The 22,633-nt window shown below is 43.6% G+C and overlaps 1 protein-coding gene across 1 annotated transcript in view; it reads left to right on the top strand.

The window, feature by feature from the left end:
* Positions 1 to 22,633, top strand: part of CACNA1C (calcium voltage-gated channel subunit alpha1 C) — a 1,308,019-nt gene that overhangs the window by 1,121,083 nt on the left and 164,303 nt on the right. The window contains 1 exon segment of the mRNA XM_030214166.1: positions 157 to 267. Within this exon segment, the coding sequence (XP_030070026.1) occupies positions 157 to 267 (111 nt within the window).

The raw sequence follows: 22,633 nt of genomic DNA, 5'->3' as shown, positions 1-22,633 counted from the left end.
TCTAGCTGCATGGGATCTAAATTCACTGGATTCCACTCACAATAGATCTCACTGCTTAATTCAAGAAGAAAAATCAGCAATAACGGGATGCACAGATGACAAGCAGTCATTTTTCCATCAATAGCTTTTTTTCTTCTTCTTTTCCTTTGTTTGCAGCACTATGGTCAAAGCTGCACCTTCAAAGAAGCCATGAATATCCTTAACATGCTCTTCACAGGCCTCTTCACCGTGGAAATGATTCTGAAACTCATCGCTTTCAAACCCAAAGTAGGTGCAGTTGATTTGGAATTTCTCTGTAAAGTGTATGGGGAAGTGTGTGTGTGTCCATGACTGTGTGTGGGAGATGGCATCATGGGCAGTTAACCCGTTTAGTTCAGCAGTTGCATTGAGCAGGAGCTTTCTGGATTGGAGTCTCTGTCTTTGCCCAGGTTTTGGTAGAACCTCATGAGGAAGGAGTATAATACTTGCATTGCTTTCCCACATTTTTCTTTCCAAAAGGAGCTTTTATTCAGACTGCACAAAGGCATTCCTAGGGGTGACATTTGAACAGAGTCGTGGGGTACGTGCATGCTTTCTAAACTACATGCATATCAGCAGAGATTACATGCATATAGTTGTACCTGCCTCAAAGCAGGTGAAACTGTGTGCAAGTGAAGGAAAGGGGTGGGAACAGAGTCAGGCTATTTAAAACAGACCAGAGACACTGGCAATCAATCAGAATCTTTATTGGAGGATGACTCAACAGAGTACCGTGTTTTGGCACACAGGGTGCCTTCCTCAGGAGTCTCGTTTTCTGTATGTGGGAATATGGATTCTCAGTGTTAAGATTCTGAGCGGATGTGGTCTTTAAAAAGAACCTTGTGTAAGTAAATATTCGTAATTATGAGCATCGCTGTAAGGCTGCAAAAGAACTACTGTGTGCAAGAGCATTTTTGCACTATTGGGGATTGTAATGGGAGCCAATTTTATAAGGACAGATAAACATACGTCAACCTTTATAAAATCTACAGACCCGATATTCAGATGGCAACAGCATTTTGCTGACCACTGCTGGCGTTATACCCGGAAACTGAATGCTCCCGCATTGAATTTCTGGATATACGGAGCCAGCAAAAACATAGTGAAGTGCGATTTTCAGCACTTAACCAACTATGAAGAACCACATACAGATAGGACTGCTTGTTATGCAGTCGTATTTATGCAGTTATGTTAGCCAATTAAGTGCTGAATATTGGCACTCTGCCGGCTAAGTGCCGACTCTACCCCAAAAATGCCCACAAAATAGCAGCAAACTGCTCATTTAGCCCCCAGCAGGTGATTTAAGCGGCCAGGACCCTCTCCTAGCCATTTAAAATGTTTTGAATATTGGACACTATATTTTTATTTTACATTTTTATAGGTGCCCTAATGGAGACTAGCAACCCAACTGAAGAGTTAAAGGATAGCAAGAACATTTAAATCTGTTAATTGAGCAAGTTTTGTAGGCACTATGCTTTCTGAAGTCTTTATTGAGACAGTAATCTTGTAGATGGTATAAATGGAAGACTATGTGAATGCTTTACTCATTTCTTTAAACAAACAAGCTATTGAGGCTGCTTTTCCTCATATTTGATGGCTTGTTTTGCAGGTGGGTCTGCGCCTAATGTTTTCCTAGAGAGAAACAGTCTGAAATCCAATTGGATAATGTCCTCTTTGAGGCAGCAGAGCCAAGTTTGTTTGAGTCAGATGACAAGAAGATGTGAAGCCTTCTAATGATGCTTTAACTTATCCATGTAATGGACAATAGCTTATCTGCAATCTAAGATATTCAGTACTTATTCAGTGCTTTTAGTATGCAGTCTTGGGAAGCATTTGGCAGAGCTATTAACTGGCTGTTGTGGAGCTCTGATACAAATTTTCAGAGAAATTTGGGTGGTTCCCAGTACCACCCTGTTATGGTACACCTGTGTGTAAGAAGCATAACGGACTAAAGCTTGTAGCTTGCTTATTCTTTTTGCAGACCTAATTGCGTTTAGGAAGTGGCTCTTCCATGTTAGAAACTGTAGGCATGAGATTTCCTTCATTAACTATGATAAAATAACATTCAGATTCCAAGCTTCCAGTAGGTCTAGTGTTCATCAGATTTTTCATGAATCTAGCAACAAGAAACTAGAGAGACACTGGTACTCCCTCAACCTGCACATGATAAGCTACTATGACCCTTAAACATACTCTCACAGGGTTTGTCTTGATACCTAAATTAGAGCATGATAGTAAATATTTATTTATTTATTTATGTATTTATTGCATTTGTATCCCACATTTTCCCACCTCTTTGCAGGCTCAATGTGGCTTACAATACATCATGGATAGTGGAAATATAATAGAAAAATAGGCATTTAGTGTTACAGAAAATTTTTGGTAACATGATAATGATAAGACATGATAGTAGTATGACAAGCAGATATTATAAGACATTTCTAACTACATGTGGAGATTTATGTATATTCACATTGGTTGATCTTTGTGGTAAGCCTTGCTGAAGAGATGGGTCTTCAGTAGTTTGCGGAAGTTCGTAGATCATTTTTAAGTTGTGCGGCAGTGCGTTCCATAACTGTGTGCTTAAGTAGGTGAAGTTTGACACGTGCATTACTTTGTATTTTAGACCTTTGCAGTTAGGGAAGGACAGATCAAGGAATTTGCGGGATGATCTTTTGGCATTCCTGGATGGTAAGTCTATCAGGTCTGACATGTAGGCTGGTGCATCTTCATGAATGATTTTGTGAACTAGGGAGCAAATTTTGAACGTGATGCGTTCTTTGAGTGGGAGCCAGTGTAGTTTTTCTCGTAGGGGCTTGGCACTTTCATATTTTGTTTTGCCGAATATTCCAAGAGTGCCAGTACTGGACATACAAAAGGGTCTTAATTGGCCTGAATACATAATATTGAAAATCTTTTCTATGTAAAGTTTTAGGGGCCCTTTTACTACGCCACGTAGGTACCTATGCACGCCCAATGCGTGTCAATTTTGAGTTACCACCTAGCTACCGCGTGGCCCTTGTGGTAATTTCATTTTTGACGTATGTCCGTTACGCACACCGGAAAATATTTATATTTTCTGGCACACGGGCGGTAATCGGCATTTTAGACACATAGACCATTACCACCTGGTTACCACGTGAGAGCCTACTGCTAGGTCAATGGCTGGCGGTAAGATCTCAGACCCCAAATGGATGCGTGGCAATTTTCATTTTGCCGCACGTCCATTTTTGGCAAAAATTTTAAAAAGGTATTTTTTACAGGTGTGCTGAAAAATGATTCTGCGCACGCCCAAAACACGCGTCTACACTACCGCAGGCCATTTTTCAGCACGCCTTTGTAAAAGGGCCCCTTATAGTCTTTTAATAGACTACTTCCTGAACTCTATAAGAATTTCTTGACTCTGTTGAGGTAGCGGTAAAGATCTCATTCTCTGCCTCTCATTCTCCTTGCTGAGAAAGCTACAGGCTGAAGATTGGGGTAGAGGAGTTGTCCATCCTGCTAAGTGATCAGGGTAGAGCATGGCTTTAGTTTGACTGAAGCTTGTAATCTATAGATGTTAGCCAAGGAAACCACATTTGACAAGTCCAATAAGGGACTGTTAGGATAATAGGATAATGTATGCCTTCTGTCTTATCTTCTGAATTGTTTTTGAAATCTAAGGTGTCACAGGGGCTAAGGAAAAAAAAATTTGTTTCCCAGTAGATTTGAAAGGCACCTGAAGCTATTTTGAACTGTGGCAAATAAGTTCACACTGAGCATTCCCCACTTTCTGAATAGAGCATTTTGGACTTTCCAGTCCACAGACCATTCAGAGGATCAAACCTTTGACTCAAGTTGTCCACTAGGTTGTTTTGTTTTCCTGGGATGTAAGAGATGATCTGAAAAGTCCCTCATTGGATCACCAAATTTCACATTTTCTTTGTCCTGCATTACTTGTTGATATAAAATATGGCATCTTGATTGTTCATTCAAATTAGCATTATTTTGTTGGTTATCCATGGAAAGGAAAAAAACCTATCCTTAAGATGTATATTTTGCTAAAGTCTAGATTTTTGATGTAGAGAATCCTGTTCGACCTGGAGCAGGTGCAAAGGGCTAAAATATGATGTATCTGTTATTAGGACTAGCTAGAACTGCAGTTGATGGAAAACGTTTCCTCAGAAAAGGTTTTCTGACTTTTGCCACCAACAGAGACCACTGTTACTTGCATCCGGCAAGATGAAGAGTGGGTGTGTTCATTCTATTGAAACTTTAGCTGATATTGAGTTTGTCTCATGTGGAGTATTGCCAGAAGAACTAAAGGCTCTGTCGCTGCTATGTGGCCTTGTAGTATTAGAATGTGCTGAGCTTTAGTAGTATGAGTCAATGTGACCAAGATATCACATCTATTACAAATTGATGCTGTTGCATGGAGTTGGAATGCCTTCTCTAAATATGTTTCTGTTTGAACTGCTATGAATTTAAACCCTAATTCTATGAAATTAGGTGCCCAACTTTATATTTAGCATGCAAAGTTGGGCACCCAATTTATTGAATAAGAGTAGTTGTATGTGCAACTTAATTTAATAATTGGCTATTAATTGGATTTAACAGCCAATTATTGACTTAAATTGTGGAGGAGTAGCCTAGTGGTTAGTGCAGTGGACTTTGATCCTGGGGAACTGAGTTTGATTCCCACTGCAGCTCCTTGTGACTCTGGGCAAGTCACTTAACCCTCCATTGCCCCTGGTACAAAATAAGTACCTGAATATACTATGTAAACCGCTTTGAATGTAGTTGCAAAAACCACAGAAAGGCGGTATATCAAGTCCCATTTCCCTTTCCCCTTCCCTTTCCATTAATTGGCATCTATTGGAAGTACATGCAGCTAACCTTAGTTGCTATTCTAGAAGCTGCATGTACAATTTCTGGGGGGGGGGGGGGGGGGGGGGGGGGGGGGGGGGGGGGACGGGACATGGCATGGAAGGGGCATGGGCGGGTCAGGAACATGCCTAGAAGTTCAAAACTGCCATCATTGAATTTGCGCTCAGCTCACATCATCCCAGCACATAGATTTCATCACCATTTATTGAATTTAACCTTTAATGGAATGTGAAGAAAAGTGCAGAGGGACTCCAGTTCATGAATGACTTTGGAGCGGGAGAGGAAGGAAACTTGCCTTGTAGGGTAAAATCAAATAAAGGAATAAAATGGGCCCTGCCACAGATAACTCGAGCTAACCTTTAGTAAACAACCCCCAAACAGTTTTCAAATGGTTTGGAGGATTTCTTGGTAATAGACAGTACAGTGTTAAGAAAAATGGGAAATTTTCAAATAGTTGGAACCCAATTTTTGGTGTCCCACAGGGCTCGACATTGTTGCCCATATTGTTTAATGTTTTCATGAGTTCTTTGGGAACTTTTCTAAATTCCTTTCTATACTATGTTGTATCATATGCTGTTGATATTTTTATTTTATTACCATTACTGCCTGTCATTAATGATACAGAGAGTGTAATTTTAGATTGTATTGGAGAGACTCATTCTTGGGCATGGCAAAATTTGCTAAAACTTAAAACAGCTAAAACTACATTGCTTTATTTCCGTACTTTCCTAGTTAATGTTCCGAATAATGTACTTAAGACAGGGGAATGTTTGGCTTTAAAAACGTCTTCCCGGGTTTTGGGTTTTATATTAGATTCACAATTAACAATGGAGCATCAGGTTAATAATCTAAATAAGAGGATATTTTTTAAATTAAGACAGTATAGAGCAATTAGAACGTCATTCTTTGTTGCTCAATTCAGAGTATTGGTACAGGCTATTATTTTGCCACGATTAGATTACTGTAGCTCTCTTTGGGGACCTTTTAGAAAGGCGCGCTGAATGGCTTGTGGTAGTGTAGGCGGGGGTTTTGGGTGTGCACCGATCCATTTTTAGTGCGCCTGTAAAAAAGGCTTTTTTTAATTTTTGCCGAAAATGAACGTGCACCAAAATGAAAATTGCCACACGTCCATTTTGGGTCTAAGACCTTACCACCAGCCATTGATCTAGTGGTAAAGACTCACATGGTAATTGGGCGGTAATGACCTATGCACGCCAAATGCCACTTGGCACACATCCGTTACACGTGCCTGAAAATAAAAAATATTTTTCAGATGCGCATATCGGATGCACGCCAAAAATGAAATTACCGCAAGAGCCACGTGGTAGTCAGGCAGTAACTCCATTTTGGTGTGTGTTGGGTGCATGTAGACGCTTACTCGGCTTAATAAAAGGACCCCTATGTGTTGGTATTAATCAGATTCTTCAGAACACGTTACAGTTTTTGCAAAATTGTGCAGCTAGATTGATCTTTTGCTGTAAAAGGTTTGAGTGTGTTACACCTTTATTAAGGGAGCTACATTAGTTGCCAGTTAGGGCAAGAATTGATTTTAATGTGGTTTGTTTGATTTATAAGATTTATTATGGTTATTGCCCATTAGACCACATATTTTTAGTGTCCTATCCATCATCTTGTCAGCCTTCTAGGTATAATTATTCATTGAATCTAAACCTTCCAGCAATTAATAAGAGTCGGTAGAAACACTTTTATTTTATTTTATTTTATTTATTTATTTATTTATTTCAGTATTTATATACCACCTAGACCTATGATAGCTCATTTAGCAGTTCTGCAGTTAAGTTATGGAATTCGATTCCAACTCAGCCTCGAGGTATGGTGAACTATTTTCAGTTTAGAAAAGCCTTGGAAACCTTTTTATTTGATAAGTACTTTGATATGTGAAATTTTAAATTGTATCATATTTTTTATTGTAACCCGCTATGATTCCTGTTAGGAAATTTGCGGGATATAAAAGCTGGGAATGCAATGGACCATGCAGGGTTTCTAGTATCCAGTGAAGCAGCATTTCTGAGGGAGCCAGCTGTGTGGAATTTTGAATGAAAAAAAAAAAAAAAGAAGTGAAAATGTGAATGGGGTAGTCAGTCTTCTAGAGGGGCTGCAAAATTAAACACAGATCAGTGTTTGAGGACATCATGCTGTATTATGTTTACGCAAGAGGAAGTACATTCTCTAATTTAAGAAAGTGCAGAATGTAGTACGATGCTGTGACAGACTTAAAAGCTTTCCAGTCTTCCAGTGATGGATGGTATTGCAGAGTAGCAGAATTTATTATAGTAAACTCCTAGATTGTTACACAGGCTGGTGAGTCAGTGACTGCAGGAAATGATGTGGGACTGTTGGCTGATGGAGGAGCCTTCAGTTGCTTCTGTCACAGCCCCTCCCAGGCAGAGTTGTCTCAGAAAGTAATCCAGATTTCACTTTCTCCAGTCTCAGCCATTTCAAGCTGATATGTTTCAAGAAATGTGTAGCGTGACTTAAAATGTTGACTTCTCTGCAGCAACCCAATGCTTAACTGCCAGTGTATCTCATCTTGTAACACGTAAGACATTAACAGATGATTTAACACATGAAATGTAATTCCACCTGACTGGGGTGCTTCTTTTCCTTGATTGTAATCTGCAATGAATCCAGTTGGAGATACTGCGGAATATAAGTCACCCATAGCATAGCAGGAGCCTCTTCAGAAACCTTTGCAAGAGTAATGGTTGTAAGGAAATCCATGGGCCTGCTTGGTCCACCCATTCCTTAGACAGAGTCATTAAAAGTAGGGAGTTGATATTCAGCAGGACTTATCCATGAAAAAATGGTTCTTACCTGGATAACTGCCACTGATTGGGTCCATACCTGGATTTTCTGTAGCATTATCTGGATAATGTTACTGAATATCCAGTCAGACGTCCTCAGCACTATTCAAGTAGTGCCAGGGCGGTCCGGGGTCAGAGCTTCGCTGGAGCCATGAGTTACTACTACTACTTATCATTTATAAAGCGCTACCAGGGTTACGCAGCGCTGTACAATTTAACATAGTGTTGCAGGAATTGAGATAGGAATTTGTGATACTTCAGGAGTCAGACAGCACACACCAGAATGAGGGAGAAATCTTCTTTATTTGCCAGCAAACAAAGCAGGACATCAGTTCTAGCTCTCTTCTCTCTCTCTCAGCTCTCTGGATGTTATGGCTTTTGTCTGTGCTCTTCAGCTCTCTTCTCTTCTGTCTGTTCCTTCTGCTCTCTTCTCTTCTGTCTGTTCCTTCTGCTCTCTTTCTCTCCTGTTGTCTTCCAGCTTTCTTTCAGCTCTCCTTCCTTTCTTCTGACGTAAACTGCTTCTGCTCCTACTTAAATACTGTTCTATCCCCCTCCTAGCCTTGCCCCCCCCTTACTCTCCAATTGGTTAAGGAATAGATTGGTCACTTTGCCTCAACCAATCATTACTTTAAAAATATCAGTTACATAGGTTCCAGACATCCTAAACTGACCTGTGACCTGGGGCCCCTTACACCAGACATTTGGTCTCCAGAACTCTTACATTTCTCATTATGATTGATTTCTCATCTATAGCTTAAACTGGGTTCCCTTAGAGACCAAGAGGCCCAATCTGACATTGGTTATTCTCATATTCCTAATCAGCTTCATACTACCTGCTAGCTGAACTCTGGCATTCATTAAAGAGGTCAAAAGCCAATCTTACTTAATGGCATTCAGGACCATTTCTACATTTACCTATAATTAATCAAGGAGAAGAGAGCTGACTAGTCCTGACCTCTTTCACCTATCAGCTTATACATTGAACCAGCCAGAACTGCAGATAACTTAAAACACATGTTGATCTCTTCACTGCAGCCCTACTCAGAACGTCAGACAGAGAGTTGAACAAACATTCCACACAGAATTATTAGTTTACACAGAATACAGCATATTCTAAAGTAAGCATCCTTATAAGACATATTCTACATATCAAGAACTTCTAAATTCTAACTCATTTATATCTAGAATTATTTAGAATCTAACTATTTCCTTCTAAGCAGTGTTCAATTTAATCCTAAACAAACTGCCTGCAATATGCCGGCTCATAATAGAATACATATGTGTTTGCTTAGCAATCCATCAATCACAAGGGTGAAAGAAATTCCTGTCTCTGACCTTTTTAACCCAGCCCGGCAAACGCTAGACTTCTAGTAATTAATTCCAGCCTGCATTCCTTTATCTTGCTTGCAAGGTAAAAAGCTAGAATTCAAACACCACTTTTAAACCCCAGATTTTAACAGAATTAACCCTTAATATGATTTCTCAGAATTATTCTTTGCCCATGGCTGCCTCATTCCCCCCTTTGAGACTAAAATCAGCTTATGCAGAGATAAGTCTCACAACTCAAACTCTGGAGATTATAGTGATCCTAACTAGGAATAGACTTATGAACCACCATTACCCTACTTGTTAAGGTCCGACGGCATACTGCCGAAGCACATGAGGCCAGGAAACAAAACAACAACCCTGCTAAAACTAAGACTATTAGGGAAATGAACAAGGGACGTATCCAGGAGGTCAATGACCACCACCAGGAGGTAAGGTCTAATCCTCCTCGGTAATCCTCCACATTAAGGCTAGCCAACTGTAGGACTTTATCCATGGCATGCCTAACTACATGCGTCCTATTTATGACAATAGTACAGCACTCTGAAGAATTTAACACTGTGCAGAGACCACCCTGGGCTGCAAAGAGGTAGTCAAGACCCATACGGTTATACCGAGAAACTATACTTAATTCATTAATTTGATCCTGCAATGCATTGACTACCACGTTCAGCTCATGAACTAAAACATGGAGTAGGGACTGAAGTCTCCGGGTAGCCATACCTAGTTCAGTAATACCCGCTACCGGGCCTCCAATTGGAATCCAGGCCGTGGCAGAAAGGGCTACAAGTCTCTTTTTAGTCAGAGGATAAGTAGAATTGATATACTGGAGGGCTAATTCAATCGCCTCATCCTCTGTGGCAACGGAGGAGGGTAAGGACAAAGCCTCTCGCTTAGAACGGTGCGGGGATAGTGGCTTAAGAGGAATAACTTTAGGAAAATAATTCAAGGTTACCAATACACAAAAATCATATGTGGAGGGAAGAATCATGTGGAGGACATTATCACAGAGCCAGTAATGACCAAGGAGAGGGTGAGGAAAGTTCCCAATAAATGTTGGCTCAGGCTGGACAGGGTACTTAGGGTGCCCATAATGCGAGCCCCTATCCCAGGGGGAACGAAGACGAAATGGAGACTTTGCACACCATAGGCGCCAATCCCCAATTGTGACAGGCTGCTCATTTGTTAGTAAATCTTCATACCCCGGGGACTTATGAAAGTAGAAAATAAGCTTGGACACTATAGTCTTCTCAGTGGTACGCTTAGGAGCCAGATAATCACCTGGGTCATAATCTGCAGGTACGGTAGTAGGGCACATAGGAGTACCTGGAGAAACTACCCACACAGATTCTCCTTTTTCTGGGAGAACATTAGTATAGTTACAGGGAATGGGAAGAACAGTTGAGATGTTTCTTGTTAAACAAAACACTCCAGAAGCTGGATAGGGAGACGTAAAAACTGGCCTTAGAGAAGATTCAGAGGGGGAAGTAGCATTATAAAAGGACCACCAAGTATAATCCTGGCTCCAAGGACCTGAACTCGAAAAATAGGGAGGTATAAGAGCTGGGAGTTGCACAGGGACAGGAACAGCTGGGACATCTGTGGTATAAGGAGAAAATCGGGAACACACAATACAAGGGGAAGTAATCTTTGCCTGGCTAATTAGTTCCTGGACTGAGTGTAACCAAAGGTTGGAGCGAGTTGGGGTATTAGGAACAAGGAGGCAAGGAGTAGAAAACAATAAAAGCATCCAAACTACTAACATTTTCTTTCTTCCTAATCTAAAACAAATACAGCAAACTAATTAAGCAATAATATTTCAACAGTCTGTGCTAATCACAGATTACTCTCATATAATGTTCTCAGTCTTTGAGTTCTTATACCAGTTGGGATAGACCCTCAACTGACAAGGATCAAGCTCTCAAATTCCAAGAAAGCCAGAATCTGGACAGAAAGAGTCTCAGTGTGAAGCCGAAGTTCAGCCGCTCCTGCAGTATGCAGTTGACCCTTCTTTTCAGCTAGTAGATTCTTTGGTTCGGGTCAAGCGCAACTTCAATGGCTCCGCTGGATCTCTTTCTGCTCTCCACTGTCTAGGCTCCGTCTGATCCGTGCTGGGCTCAGTCTGGTCAGCAGACTTAATTCGAGACCAATGGACCCATGGAGTTATCCCTGCGACCTTCACAGCTGTAGGGGTAGAAAGCAAAACAGTAAAAGGTCCTTTCCATCGGGGCCCCAGAGGCTGAAGCCTCCAGTCTTTCACCCAAACTCTATCCCCTGGCAGGAAGGAATGTACCTGAGCCTGGAAGGGGACAGGGTTTATTTCTCTCACATAAGACTGAAGCTCAGAAATTATCTTTCCCAAGAGGGCTACCTGCTCCTGCACCTGGGCAGACCCTAAAATCCCTTTGTCTCCCTTAATTCCCTGTAAAATGGCTGGGGGCTTCCCATACACAATTTCAAAGGGAGAGAGGGCTGTTCCTTTAGTTGGGGTGCATCGGAGGCGGAAGAGGGCTAGTGGCAATGCCTGTGGCCATTTCAATTGGGTTTCCTGACAAATCTTTGCTAGGCTATTTTTCAAGGTTCTGTTTGCCCGCTCAACCTGCCCTGAACTCTGGGGACGATAGGCACAATGCAATTTCCAGGTAATGCGCAATGCGCGGGACAAGGCCTGAAGTGTAGCTTCAACAAAGGCGGGACCATTATCTGAACCTATGGCAAGGGGCAATCCATACCTGGGGATGACATCCCTAAGGAGGGCTCGAGCTACTTCTGTGGCTTTCTCAGTGACTGTAGGATATGCTTCCACCCACCCAGAGAAGGTACAGACCATGACCAAGAGATATCGGAGCCTACCGCTCCTGGGCATTTCTGTGAAGTCTATAACTAGGGACTCAAAGGGTGTTAGTCCTCTAGACTGAACTCCTGGTGGAATACGGGGTCCCTGACGAGCATTATTCTGGGCACAGAGAGTACATCGGGCAGAGGCAGTGGCAACCAGACTATCCAATCCTTCCAGCACCACTACTCGATTGAGTAGACGGGCTAGTGCTGTTTTCCCTAAGTGTGATAGGTCATGAGCTTGAGACACTACAGGCCAAGCTAGGTGGCGTGGCACCAGAACTCTGGTATCAGGGAGATGTAACCAGCCATCAGGTCTCCTTACTGCACCTTCTTCTTGAGCCCATTTCTCTTAGTGTCGTGAAATGGGTAGCTCCAGAAGGTATCAATCCTAGCAGGACATATGGATTAGGCACTACAGGGTGTAATGAGATAGTGGATTTGTTGACCACTCGTAAGTCTTGGACTGGCCGGTAGTCCTCAGTCCCTGGCTTCTGAACTGGCAATAGTGGCGTATTCCATGGAGACTGGCAAGGACGAATAATTCCATGGGATAACAGACGATTCAGATGTGCTTGAATCCCTTCCAGAGCCTTTCTGGGAATTGGGTATTGGCGAAGATGGATTGGCCGGGCACTTGGAAGTAAATCTACATGAACAGGAGGAATATTTCGGGCCAACCCTGGGGGATTATCTTCTGCCCATACCCCACTGACCTGAAAGCTGTCTGCCAGGGGTAGGTCAACTTGGCCATGCGACTGATGCAGCCGCCATTCTTCTTCAAGAGGGCAGCAGAAACTCAATATACCCTTAGGGCTGGATATCGGGGGCCGAAAGGAGACTGAAGTCTGGCCATCAGAATCAAAGGAAATTTGGGCCCTAAGCTTGGACAGCAGGTCTCGGCCTAACAAAGGGATTGGACAGTCTGGCATATACAGGAATTCATGAGTGACTGTGTGTGAGCCTAATTGGCATCTACGGGTTGTCAGAAAGGGCCTCCGGTTCTGTGTTTTTCCAGACACAGGCGCTAATCGCTCCGTCACAACAGAATGTTCAGCTCCTGTATCAATCATGAATGGAATTGAGCGGCTCCCTATAGTTAGCTTGACCATAGGTTCCTGGGAGCCCAGTTTGTAGGAACCCGGTCTGTCCTATTCGTCCCATTCTGCCATCTCGGCTATCCCGATGATGTCAGATTCAGGAGGCTCATATCTTCCCTCTCGAACTCGGCCTCGGCTTCCTCGATCTCCTGGTCCCCTTCTCAGTCCCTGGCGCCTCTGGGGGCATTCATCTTTCCAGTGCCCTCTTTCCTTACAATAGGCACACTGATCCCTCTCCAATCTTGGTCTGGGATTCTCCCCCCTTGGCCGGGATTGATTGAAGGAATCTCGGGGCCTGGCTGGTGGTCCGGGGTCCCACTTTGGCTTCCCATTAGCTAGAGGTCGACCTCGATTAAGGGTGGAATTAGTAATGGCTGCCGCTAAAAGGTCGGCCTTCTTCTGCATCTTCCGGTCAGCCTCTCGGCGCACCTCCTGATCTCTATTAATGAAAACCTTGGTTGCGATCTCAATTAGCTGGGTGGTATTCATCCCTGCGAATCCCTCCTGACGCTGCAACTTCTTCCGGATATCTGGCATACTCTGGGCCACCAATGCACTATTCACCATTCTCTGGTTTTCTAGGGCTTCAGGGTCAAATGGGGTGTATGTTCTGTAGGCTTCAATTAGTCGCTCTAGAAAGGCCCCAGGGGATTCAGTTGCCCCTTGGAGAATTTCAGAGACCTTTGCCAGATTAATGGGCCTCTTTATGCCTTTCCTCATACCTTCCAGCAAGTCCCGGCAATAGCCAGACAACAGTTCATAGTGCTGCCCATCATTTGGATCCCAATCTGGAGCTGCGCGAGGAAACCGAGCTCTAACCCATCCCTCTGGGTCCTGTGTCCCCCCGGGGACACGCTCTCGCGTGATGGCCTCAGCATTTTGCAAAATCTTCCGCCTCTCCTCAGTTGTGAAGAGGGTCAGGAGAAGTTGTTGACAATCAGTCCAGGTTGGGTTATGGGTGGCCATAATGCTAGTCACTAGGTCCACCACTGCCTGAGGCTTTTCAGTATAAGAGGGGTAATGCGTCTTCCAATTCAGGAGATCGGTGGTTGTGAAGGGTACATACTGATAGGCCTGTGCCTGTATAACCTGACCCTCATTATTAGGATCCGGTCGAGTGATGGTTACCTGTCGGAGTGGCAGAACTCTCGAGGAGGTGGGAATGGAACCTGAGGTAGAGCTAGGAGCTACCCTCCTATCATGCTCAAAAGTAATTGCAGCGGGTCTAACCCATTCAGTGGAGGTAGGTTGAACCCCTGAGGGTTGGGAAGGGGTACTCATAGACTGAGAGGTGGTCACAGGTGATTCAGTCCATTGAAAGGGATGCCGGGCCCCTAATGAATGGGTAGGGGTATTAGAGGGAGAGGCTGGGCTGTCAGGAGTTGAGGAGTCAGGGAGTGGAACCCAAAGCGGGTCTTCAGAGGTTAACAGGAGAGGATGTGGCAGAGAAGGGTAGAGACTGGGTGAAAAGTCCAACCTAGGGTGTGGCAGGTGTGGCACAGGAGGGGAAGAACTATCCGGAGAAGCCTGTGCTGGAGAAGCTTGGGCTGGGCGGCGTGGATCTCTAGGGGTGGCACGGAACCCCAACAATGGGCCATAAGGTGGTGGCTCAAGGTCTGAGGGGTCATCAGAGAGTATGGGTTTCTCGGACAGGGTAGGGGCGGAAGCCACCGATTGGGTGGTAGGCTTCCTGGGACTCTTTCCCTCTTCTAGTTTAGATTTTCTAATCTTTCTTTGAACTTGGCCTAACATGAATTTTACTGGGGATCCCATATAAGTTTTCAACCACGAGGGAGGGTCAGTCACAAGGCTGTCCCAGGAATCTATATAAGGGAGTTGTTCAGAATATTCTGGTTCTCCTACAACTATGCTGTAGACCTTCCGGATTACTTCAATATCTAAGCTGCCACTAGGGGGCCACCCCACTCCCATAGATGGCCACTCAACTTCACACAAGGTTCTTAGAGTACTTGAGCTTAAAGTCTGTCCATAGTCATTAATTAAAAATCCTTTTTTAAAGTTCTTAAGCATACAATCTAGGGGGGTAGCAATTTGTCTAGATGATGTCCCACCCATAATGCTTACAGTTACAACACACAAAAGGGAGGGAGTTTTTGGATTTGCGGTAAGGGGTCCGCAGATCCGGAAACAAAAGGGTAGAACAAACGACAATCGCTTCCTTCCGTTGCTGGTCAATTGAACTCGCGTTAATTGAAAACGCAGCTATAAGAAGTCCGCACTCAGTTAATCATTCACGCATCACACATTCCATACAGAAAATCCCACCCAACAATTTCAGATTTCTCAGATACAGATAAGCTCAAGCGTTTTCGCTTCTAGTCCCCGCGACTAGAAGGTACTAGGGCCTTCGCTGAGAGTTGATCAGGCTCTCCTTCCTCAATTTTTGAGGGGCTGATTTACAATTTTCTAGCTAGAATTATAATACAGAATACAGTACATACCCGGCGAATGTCCTCCAGTCAGTTGGGTGCTGGGATTAATGCAGGATTCAGGATCCCACCGCTGCCACCAAGAATTGTTGCAGGAATTGAGATAGGAATTTGTGATACTTCAGGAGTCAGACAGCACACACCAGAATGAGGGAGAAATCTTCTTTATTTGCCAGCAAACAAAGCAGGACATCAGTTCTAGCTCTCTTCTCTCTCTCTCAGCTCTCTGGATGTTATGGCTTTTGTCTGTGCTCTTCAGCTCTCTTCTCTTCTGTCTGTTCCTTCTGCTCTCTTCTCTTCTGTCTGTTCCTTCTGCTCTCTTTCTCTCCTGTTGTCTTCCAGCTTTCTTTCAGCTCTCCTTCCTTTCTTCTGACGTAAACTGCTTCTGCTCCTACTTAAATACTGTTCTATCCCCCTCCTAGCCTTGCCCCCCCCTTACTCTCCAATTGGTTAAGGAATAGATTGGTCACTTTGCCTCAACCAATCATTACTTTAAAAATATCAGTTACATAGGTTCCAGACATCCTAAACTGACCTGTGACCTGGGGCCCCTTACACCAGACATTTGGTCTCCAGAACTCTTACATTTCTCATTATGATTGATTTCTCATCTATAGCTTAAACTGGGTTCCCTTAGAGACCAAGAGGCCCAATCTGACATTGGTTATTCTCATATTCCTAATCAGCTTCATACTACCTGCTAGCTGAACTCTGGCATTCATTAAAGAGGTCAAAAGCCAATCTTACTTAATGGCATTCAGGACCATTTCTACATTTACCTATAATTAATCAAGGAGAAGAGAGCTGACTAGTCCTGACCTCTTTCACCTATCAGCTTATACATTGAACCAGCCAGAACTGCAGATAACTTAAAACACATGTTGATCTCTTCACTGCAGCCCTACTCAGAACGTCAGACAGAGAGTTGAACAAACATTCCACACAGAATTATTAGTTTACACAGAATACAGCATATTCTAAAGTAAGCATCCTTATAAGACATATTCTACATATCAAGAACTTCTAAATTCTAACTCATTTATATCTAGAATTATTTAGAATCTAACTATTTCCTTCTAAGCAGTGTTCAATTTAATCCTAAACAAACTGCCTGCAATATGCCGGCTCATAATAGAATACATATGTGTTTGCTTAGCAATCCATCAATCACAAGGGTGAAAGAAATTCCTGTCTCTGACCTTTTTAACCCAGCCCGGCAAACGCTAGACTTCTAGTAATTAATTCCAGCCTGCATTCCTTTATCTTGCTTGCAAGGTAAAAAGCTAGAATTCAAACACCACTTTTAAACCCCAGATTTTAATATGATTTCTCAGAATTATTCTTTGCCCATGGCTGCCTCAATAGAGGACAGTCCCTGCTCGAAGGAGCTTACAATCTAAAGGACAAAAAAGTGCAGTCAATCAAATTGGGGCAGTCTAGATTTCCTGAATAGATGAATAATGGTTAGGTGCCGAAAGCGACATTGAAGAGGTGAGCTTTGAGCAAGGATTTGAAGATGGGCAGGGAGGGGGCTTGGCGTATGGGCTAAGGGAGTTTATTCCAAGCATAGGGTGAGGCGAGGCAGAAAGGGCGGAGCCATATTCAGCTATATTCAGTCTGCTAACCAGATAAATGCTTGGATAAAAGTTTGTCCTCTCTTTTTATCAAGTTACCTATTCGGTTACCAGTCTGAGTATTGTAACATTGACCAACCTATGCCCGACTATTCAGTAGTGCCAGTATCTGGATACTGAATATCTAGGTATAAATTATGTGCAGGGCTGGGGGTAAAACAGTGCTTTACCTAGGAAAAGGGCTTTTAGAAAACAGCCCTTTCTTCTTGAAGGAAAACATATGCATGGAGGCTCACTACACATAGTTTTTTGTCAGTGGTGGGGGGGGGGGGACTTCTTGGGGGCAGAGTTGGGACAGGTTTAGAAAATAATGCACATATTCTTGGATTTTCAAAAATTTGTGATTTTCAAACTGACTTGAAAATCTATTTGAGGACAAATGATCTAGCCAAAAATAGCTCATTTGAAGCACAAAGAGCACTTCAGAAGCTGGGGGAGGGGCTGAAGTACTGCCTACCTATGGAAAGGGAGAGCTAAGACTTTGTAATATAGAGAAGTTCAATAAGTGGCTCAAAGCCTGGTGTCAGCAAGAAGTTTTTAGATATATAGGCGGATGGGGCAATATATAGAAAAACAAAAGGCTACACTGCAAGACTGGCTTTAGGGGGTGGTAAACAGGGCAATTGCCCTGGGCCCTCATGCCTAGGGTTACCATATGACTCCAGAAAAAGGAGGACGGATTGAGCCAGCTGGGTTTTACTTCCATTGCTTTCAATGGAAGTAATTGAGCCAGCCGGGTTTTACTTCCATTGCTTGGAAAGCAATGGAAGTAAAACCCGGCTGGCTCAATCCGTCCTCCTTTTTCTGGAGCCATATGGTAACCCTACTCATGCCACAGGGGGCCCCAATCTGCCTCAAACTGAAGGAGGCATAGCTTCCAGGCAGGCTTTGGTGACCCCTTCCCAGTTCCTGCCCTGGGCCACTACATGTCTAACACCGGCCCTGCTATTCTGTAAGGATGGCCTACTTTTGTGGCAGGAAGGAGGATCCTTGGTGAGAAATTCAGACAATATATTACTGTGCATTTAAAGTAGAGTGTGGGGGTGACAAATGGAAGCAGATGAGATCAAGAAGCCACCCCTTTATAATGCAAATATGCAATGGGAAAGATAATGTTAACACCATCATTAACAAAGTAGAAGGGGAGACTAAGCAAAACACTACATAAGAAAATACCAGTTAAATGTTGCTGGAAAGCAATGAGCACAAACGCTTGTAGCTTAAGTAATAACGTTCAGAATCTGCAAGCCCTGATATTAGAGGCAGATTTGGATATTGTTGCTATCACAGACATGATACAATGATTCCCATGAGTGGGATGCATCTATACCAGGCTGTAACCTTTTCAGAAAGAATAGGGATGGCTGAAGGGGTGGAGGAATGGCGCTGTATGTGAAAAAGAATTAAAGCAGCTGAAATGCAGGGAACCTGGGGAATGGAAGAAGTATTATGGAACAGCTTGAAAAGAGAAAATGGAACCTCTTTACGCACAATTGTCATCCGCAGGCCTCTAATGCAAATGGAGAAGCTGGACAAAGATCTGATTGCAGATATTTATAAATTGGGACTGAAAGGGGAAGTTCTGTTGCTGGGAGATTTCAACCTGCCTGATGCGGACTGCAATGTCACAACTGCAGAATCAGAAAGAAGTAGAGAGATCATGGATGCCCATCAAAGTACACTGCTCAGACAAATGGTGTCAGAACACACGAGGGAAGAAACAACACTAGATCTAGTGCTCACAAATGGAGAAAGTGTATCTAACATCCGGAAGGTTGCCCACCTGGGCAGTAGTGATCATCATACAGTATAGTTTGATACAAGAGCTACTGTGAACACACAAAACTCAAATGTCCTGCATTTCAAGCATGCTGGTTTTAGTGTACCACTGGATGGAAATGGGACACACAGAGGCATATTTTCAAAGGACTTTGGGAGGCTAAGTTCCATAGGTTTCTATGGAACTTTGAGAGGCTAAGTGCTTTGAAAATGAGCTTGACAGTGGATCAGTTGAAATTTGTGGTTTTGCATCAATTGAGGGGGATTTGGGGAGGTAATGTTCCTTTACTGCATTCTAGAAAAGAACAGTGTTTCATTTTTACATGGCAAATGGTAGTACCGCACGGGCTGAACAAAGAAGTGGATTGGTTGAGCATGTAAGGGAACTAACCTGGGCAGTGTTTTAATAAGCTGTATTTCCGGCACGCCCCATGCTCATGTGCCGGCGTCTGTGGCAGGCCGCCATGTTGCTTGCGGGCTTGTAGAGAGTTTTCTCCCGCCCGTGAGCCAATATACAATGACAAGGTATGTTTTTTTGACTGTTTATTATAGTATGGACCGTTTTGGGTTCGGAGTTGGCGTGAAACAGACTTCAGTGCTTTGGGTTCAGAGTTGGCATGAGACAGACTTCAGTGAACCATCTGCACCAGACTTCAGTCAACCATCTGCACCATGATGAGCTCCTGTCTTCTTCCACAGAGATGCATCAATAACTAGTGAACCACACTCAGAGAAAGCCACAAGACAAATAAAATGGGTGTTGAACGTCTGTAAACTACCACATTAAGAATCCAAACTTCATAGCTTGGAGTAAAATATGTATACACCCTCTGTGTGGAAGCACCGGGATATATGGACTCAATGGTTTTGACAGCAACTCCAGTAATTGGGAACTAGGACCAGTGCTGGGCAGCTTTTATGGTCTGAGCCCAGAAAATGGCAAGAATGGATCAGGATCAAGAATGAGTATTTTATACCATATTTATATCGTATACTATGAGTGCAGGTGCTGTATATCTCAGTGGTGGAGGGGGAAGACATCGTAAAGTGGAACTTAGCGATTACAAGTGTTGTAATAATATTGGATTGCTGGTTCAGTAATGTCAGTAAGGTCTTTATTTGCTGTCATTTACTATGTTACTTGTTACTAATGTGCACATTTTTCCCTGAAAAACTACCCTTGCAAATTAGCAGCTATAAGTGTGTGTGGATACAGTTTTCTTAGACAATTTACACTTTAGTGTAAAGTCCTTGGGTAAAAATTACCCATGGGCTCTGCAGCTGTACTGGCTGTGTTAAAAATAACCCAGCTCCATCCAAGAAGGAAATTTTTTAACTGCCTAATGAGAGTGGGTGAATAGCCTACTGGCCAGGGGCGTAGCCACAGGCGGGCCCGGGTGGGCCTGGGCCCACCCAATTTGGGGTCAGGCCCGCCCAGCAGCAGTGTTCCTGACAGCGATTCCAGTCGCAGGGTCCGCTCGCAGTTGCAGCGATTCCCACACGCTGCCTGCCGGCTGCCGCTCAACAATCTCCTTGCGCTACTAAAGCACTAACCCGGAAGCCTCTCCTCTGCTCAGGCCCACCCAAAACTGGCTGTCTGGCTGCGCCACTGCTACTGGCTAAAGCAGAGGCTGAGAACCAGAGAAGCCAGATTTCAAATTCCACACATCCGTTGTGATCTTGGGCAAGTCACATAATCCTCAGGTACAAACTTGAAAGATATTTCTAGAAATAGCATGCAGCAGTTACACCTGCTTTGCACATGCATGGGGGTACCTGTATGCGCACTAATGCACAGTTCTCTAAAGTAACGCATAAGTGCCTTTAGCATACACCTGCAAAGAGGGCATACATATGGGTTGGACATGAGCGGGCTATGGGTATGTTATTGAGATGGATATGAGGAAAGCCACTGCTTGCCCTGGAATTGGTAGCATGAAATGGTACTACTGGGTTTCTGCTAAGTACTCATGACCTGGATTGGCCACTGCTGGAAGCAGGATACAGGGCTAGATGGACCATTGGTCTGACCTAGTATGGCTATTCTTATCAATGCAGATGTCTAATAGAATGCTCACAGATGCATGTATTGAATAGCGCTTTTAGGTGTACCCACTTGTGCCTGCTATTAACTTGGCATAAATGGGCATGACTTCCTTTGGGCCACACTGATACAGGTTTGTGCTGATTATGTTATAGAATTGATGTGCCTCACGCTGCATCGGGACACCCAAAAGGAGGTGCCACCTTATAGAATTGCCCCCAAAGGTTATAAGACTTCTGGGTACAGAAAAATACCTATTGTATTCAATTGCAACAGGCTATGGTATGAACCAAGTCCAAATCCCCTTCTTCTTTCCCTTAAATCTGCAGTACTTTTTACCTTAAGTCCTAGCACCAGTTTTCAAAATGGAAGTACACACAATGTGCATAGTTTTCAAAATCCATAACTATGTGCATTGTTTAACCTGCCTCCCTCAACCCCCAACCTAATCCCACTAGAGGGAGACCCCCCCCCCCCCCGAACAAAAGCAGACCCCACTCTGCTCCCCACAAATAAAAAAAACAGGCTCCACTCTGCTGCTCTCCAAACCACAACCGGCCCCACCCATAGGTTCTCCCAGTCGCTCCTGACTTATGTCGGCTCCTCATTCAAAATGCCTGTTGCAGCTTTCCGCAGCAGCCTCGCAAGACTTGTGCAAGAGGTCGCAGCAGCCATTTTGAGATTGGAGTCAGCATAGGCAGGAATGATCCAAGCTGCTCATGCCCATGCCCATGCCAGATCCAATCCCAAAATGGCTGTCATTTTGACTGCAGTGCTGGCATGGGCCATTGGGTGATCGCTTCTGCCCTGACAAGAGTTTGAAGGGTGGGCTCAGGAGGGGGGGGGGGTGTTTCAGGTGTGAGGCCCATTTTTTGTCAAGGGAGAGATGGAGTGGGGCCCAATTTTGGTCAAGGATGAATTGGAATTTTGGGCCACTTTTGGCGCCAAAACCGAAATTTGGTTGGCCTCTAAAACCCACCCCCAGGAATACCTCTGCTACAATGTGGCTAAAAGGATATGTGTTGCCCTCTGAATGGTAATAACTAGAAATTCTAGTGGGGACATAGGCAGTCCTATAGCCAGGTCTGTCTGGCAGGGTATGATGATAAAAGGGATAATAGCCAAGTCTGTCAGGCTACAAGTACAGTAAAAACTAGAAAGGCAATATTCATCAAGAGGGTGACAGCATAAAGAGATTTGTATGGATTATATGGATATCTTTATGTGCAATTTCATCCAATTTATCTACATAATTGGACCTGTGAATGTACAGATCTAAACTTATATGGATAAATTAACTATGTAAAATTAAGACTGCTATGTGCACTTACACAGATTATTCAGACAATAGGTGAATATAGCTTCTCCTTGGATAAATTTAGGTTCCACCTCAGAGTGCCCCAGCCCTTCTTATCAACATATATACACCAAATATATCCATTTAGTGTCCTGGGGAATTTTAAAGCAAAGCTTATGAAAGGCTGCTTTCATACATGCTTACAAGTGCTCATGTAGGCAGATCTGTCTGACAGGGTATAATCCCATTGTTGACTGAGTCAGTGCTGTGGGTTAGTAATAGTGAGGAACTACTGGAGGAGACTTGAGTGATTCAGGAGGCTGGATCTTATCAGTCCTGCTGATGATGTTGGCTATTTGAATTATTTTTGTTCCTTATGGCTTGAAGTACTTGGGGAGGTGAGGAGCACCGGGTGGAAAGTAAAAAGTGGATCTTGCATGCTTAGCTACCTGGAAA

Source organism: Microcaecilia unicolor, chromosome 9, assembly GCF_901765095.1.
Source record: "Microcaecilia unicolor chromosome 9, aMicUni1.1, whole genome shotgun sequence".
NCBI lineage: Eukaryota > Metazoa > Chordata > Amphibia > Gymnophiona > Siphonopidae > Microcaecilia > Microcaecilia unicolor.
Note: the sequence above shows the minus strand (reverse complement) of the source record. Positions and strands in the feature narration are given on the sequence as shown.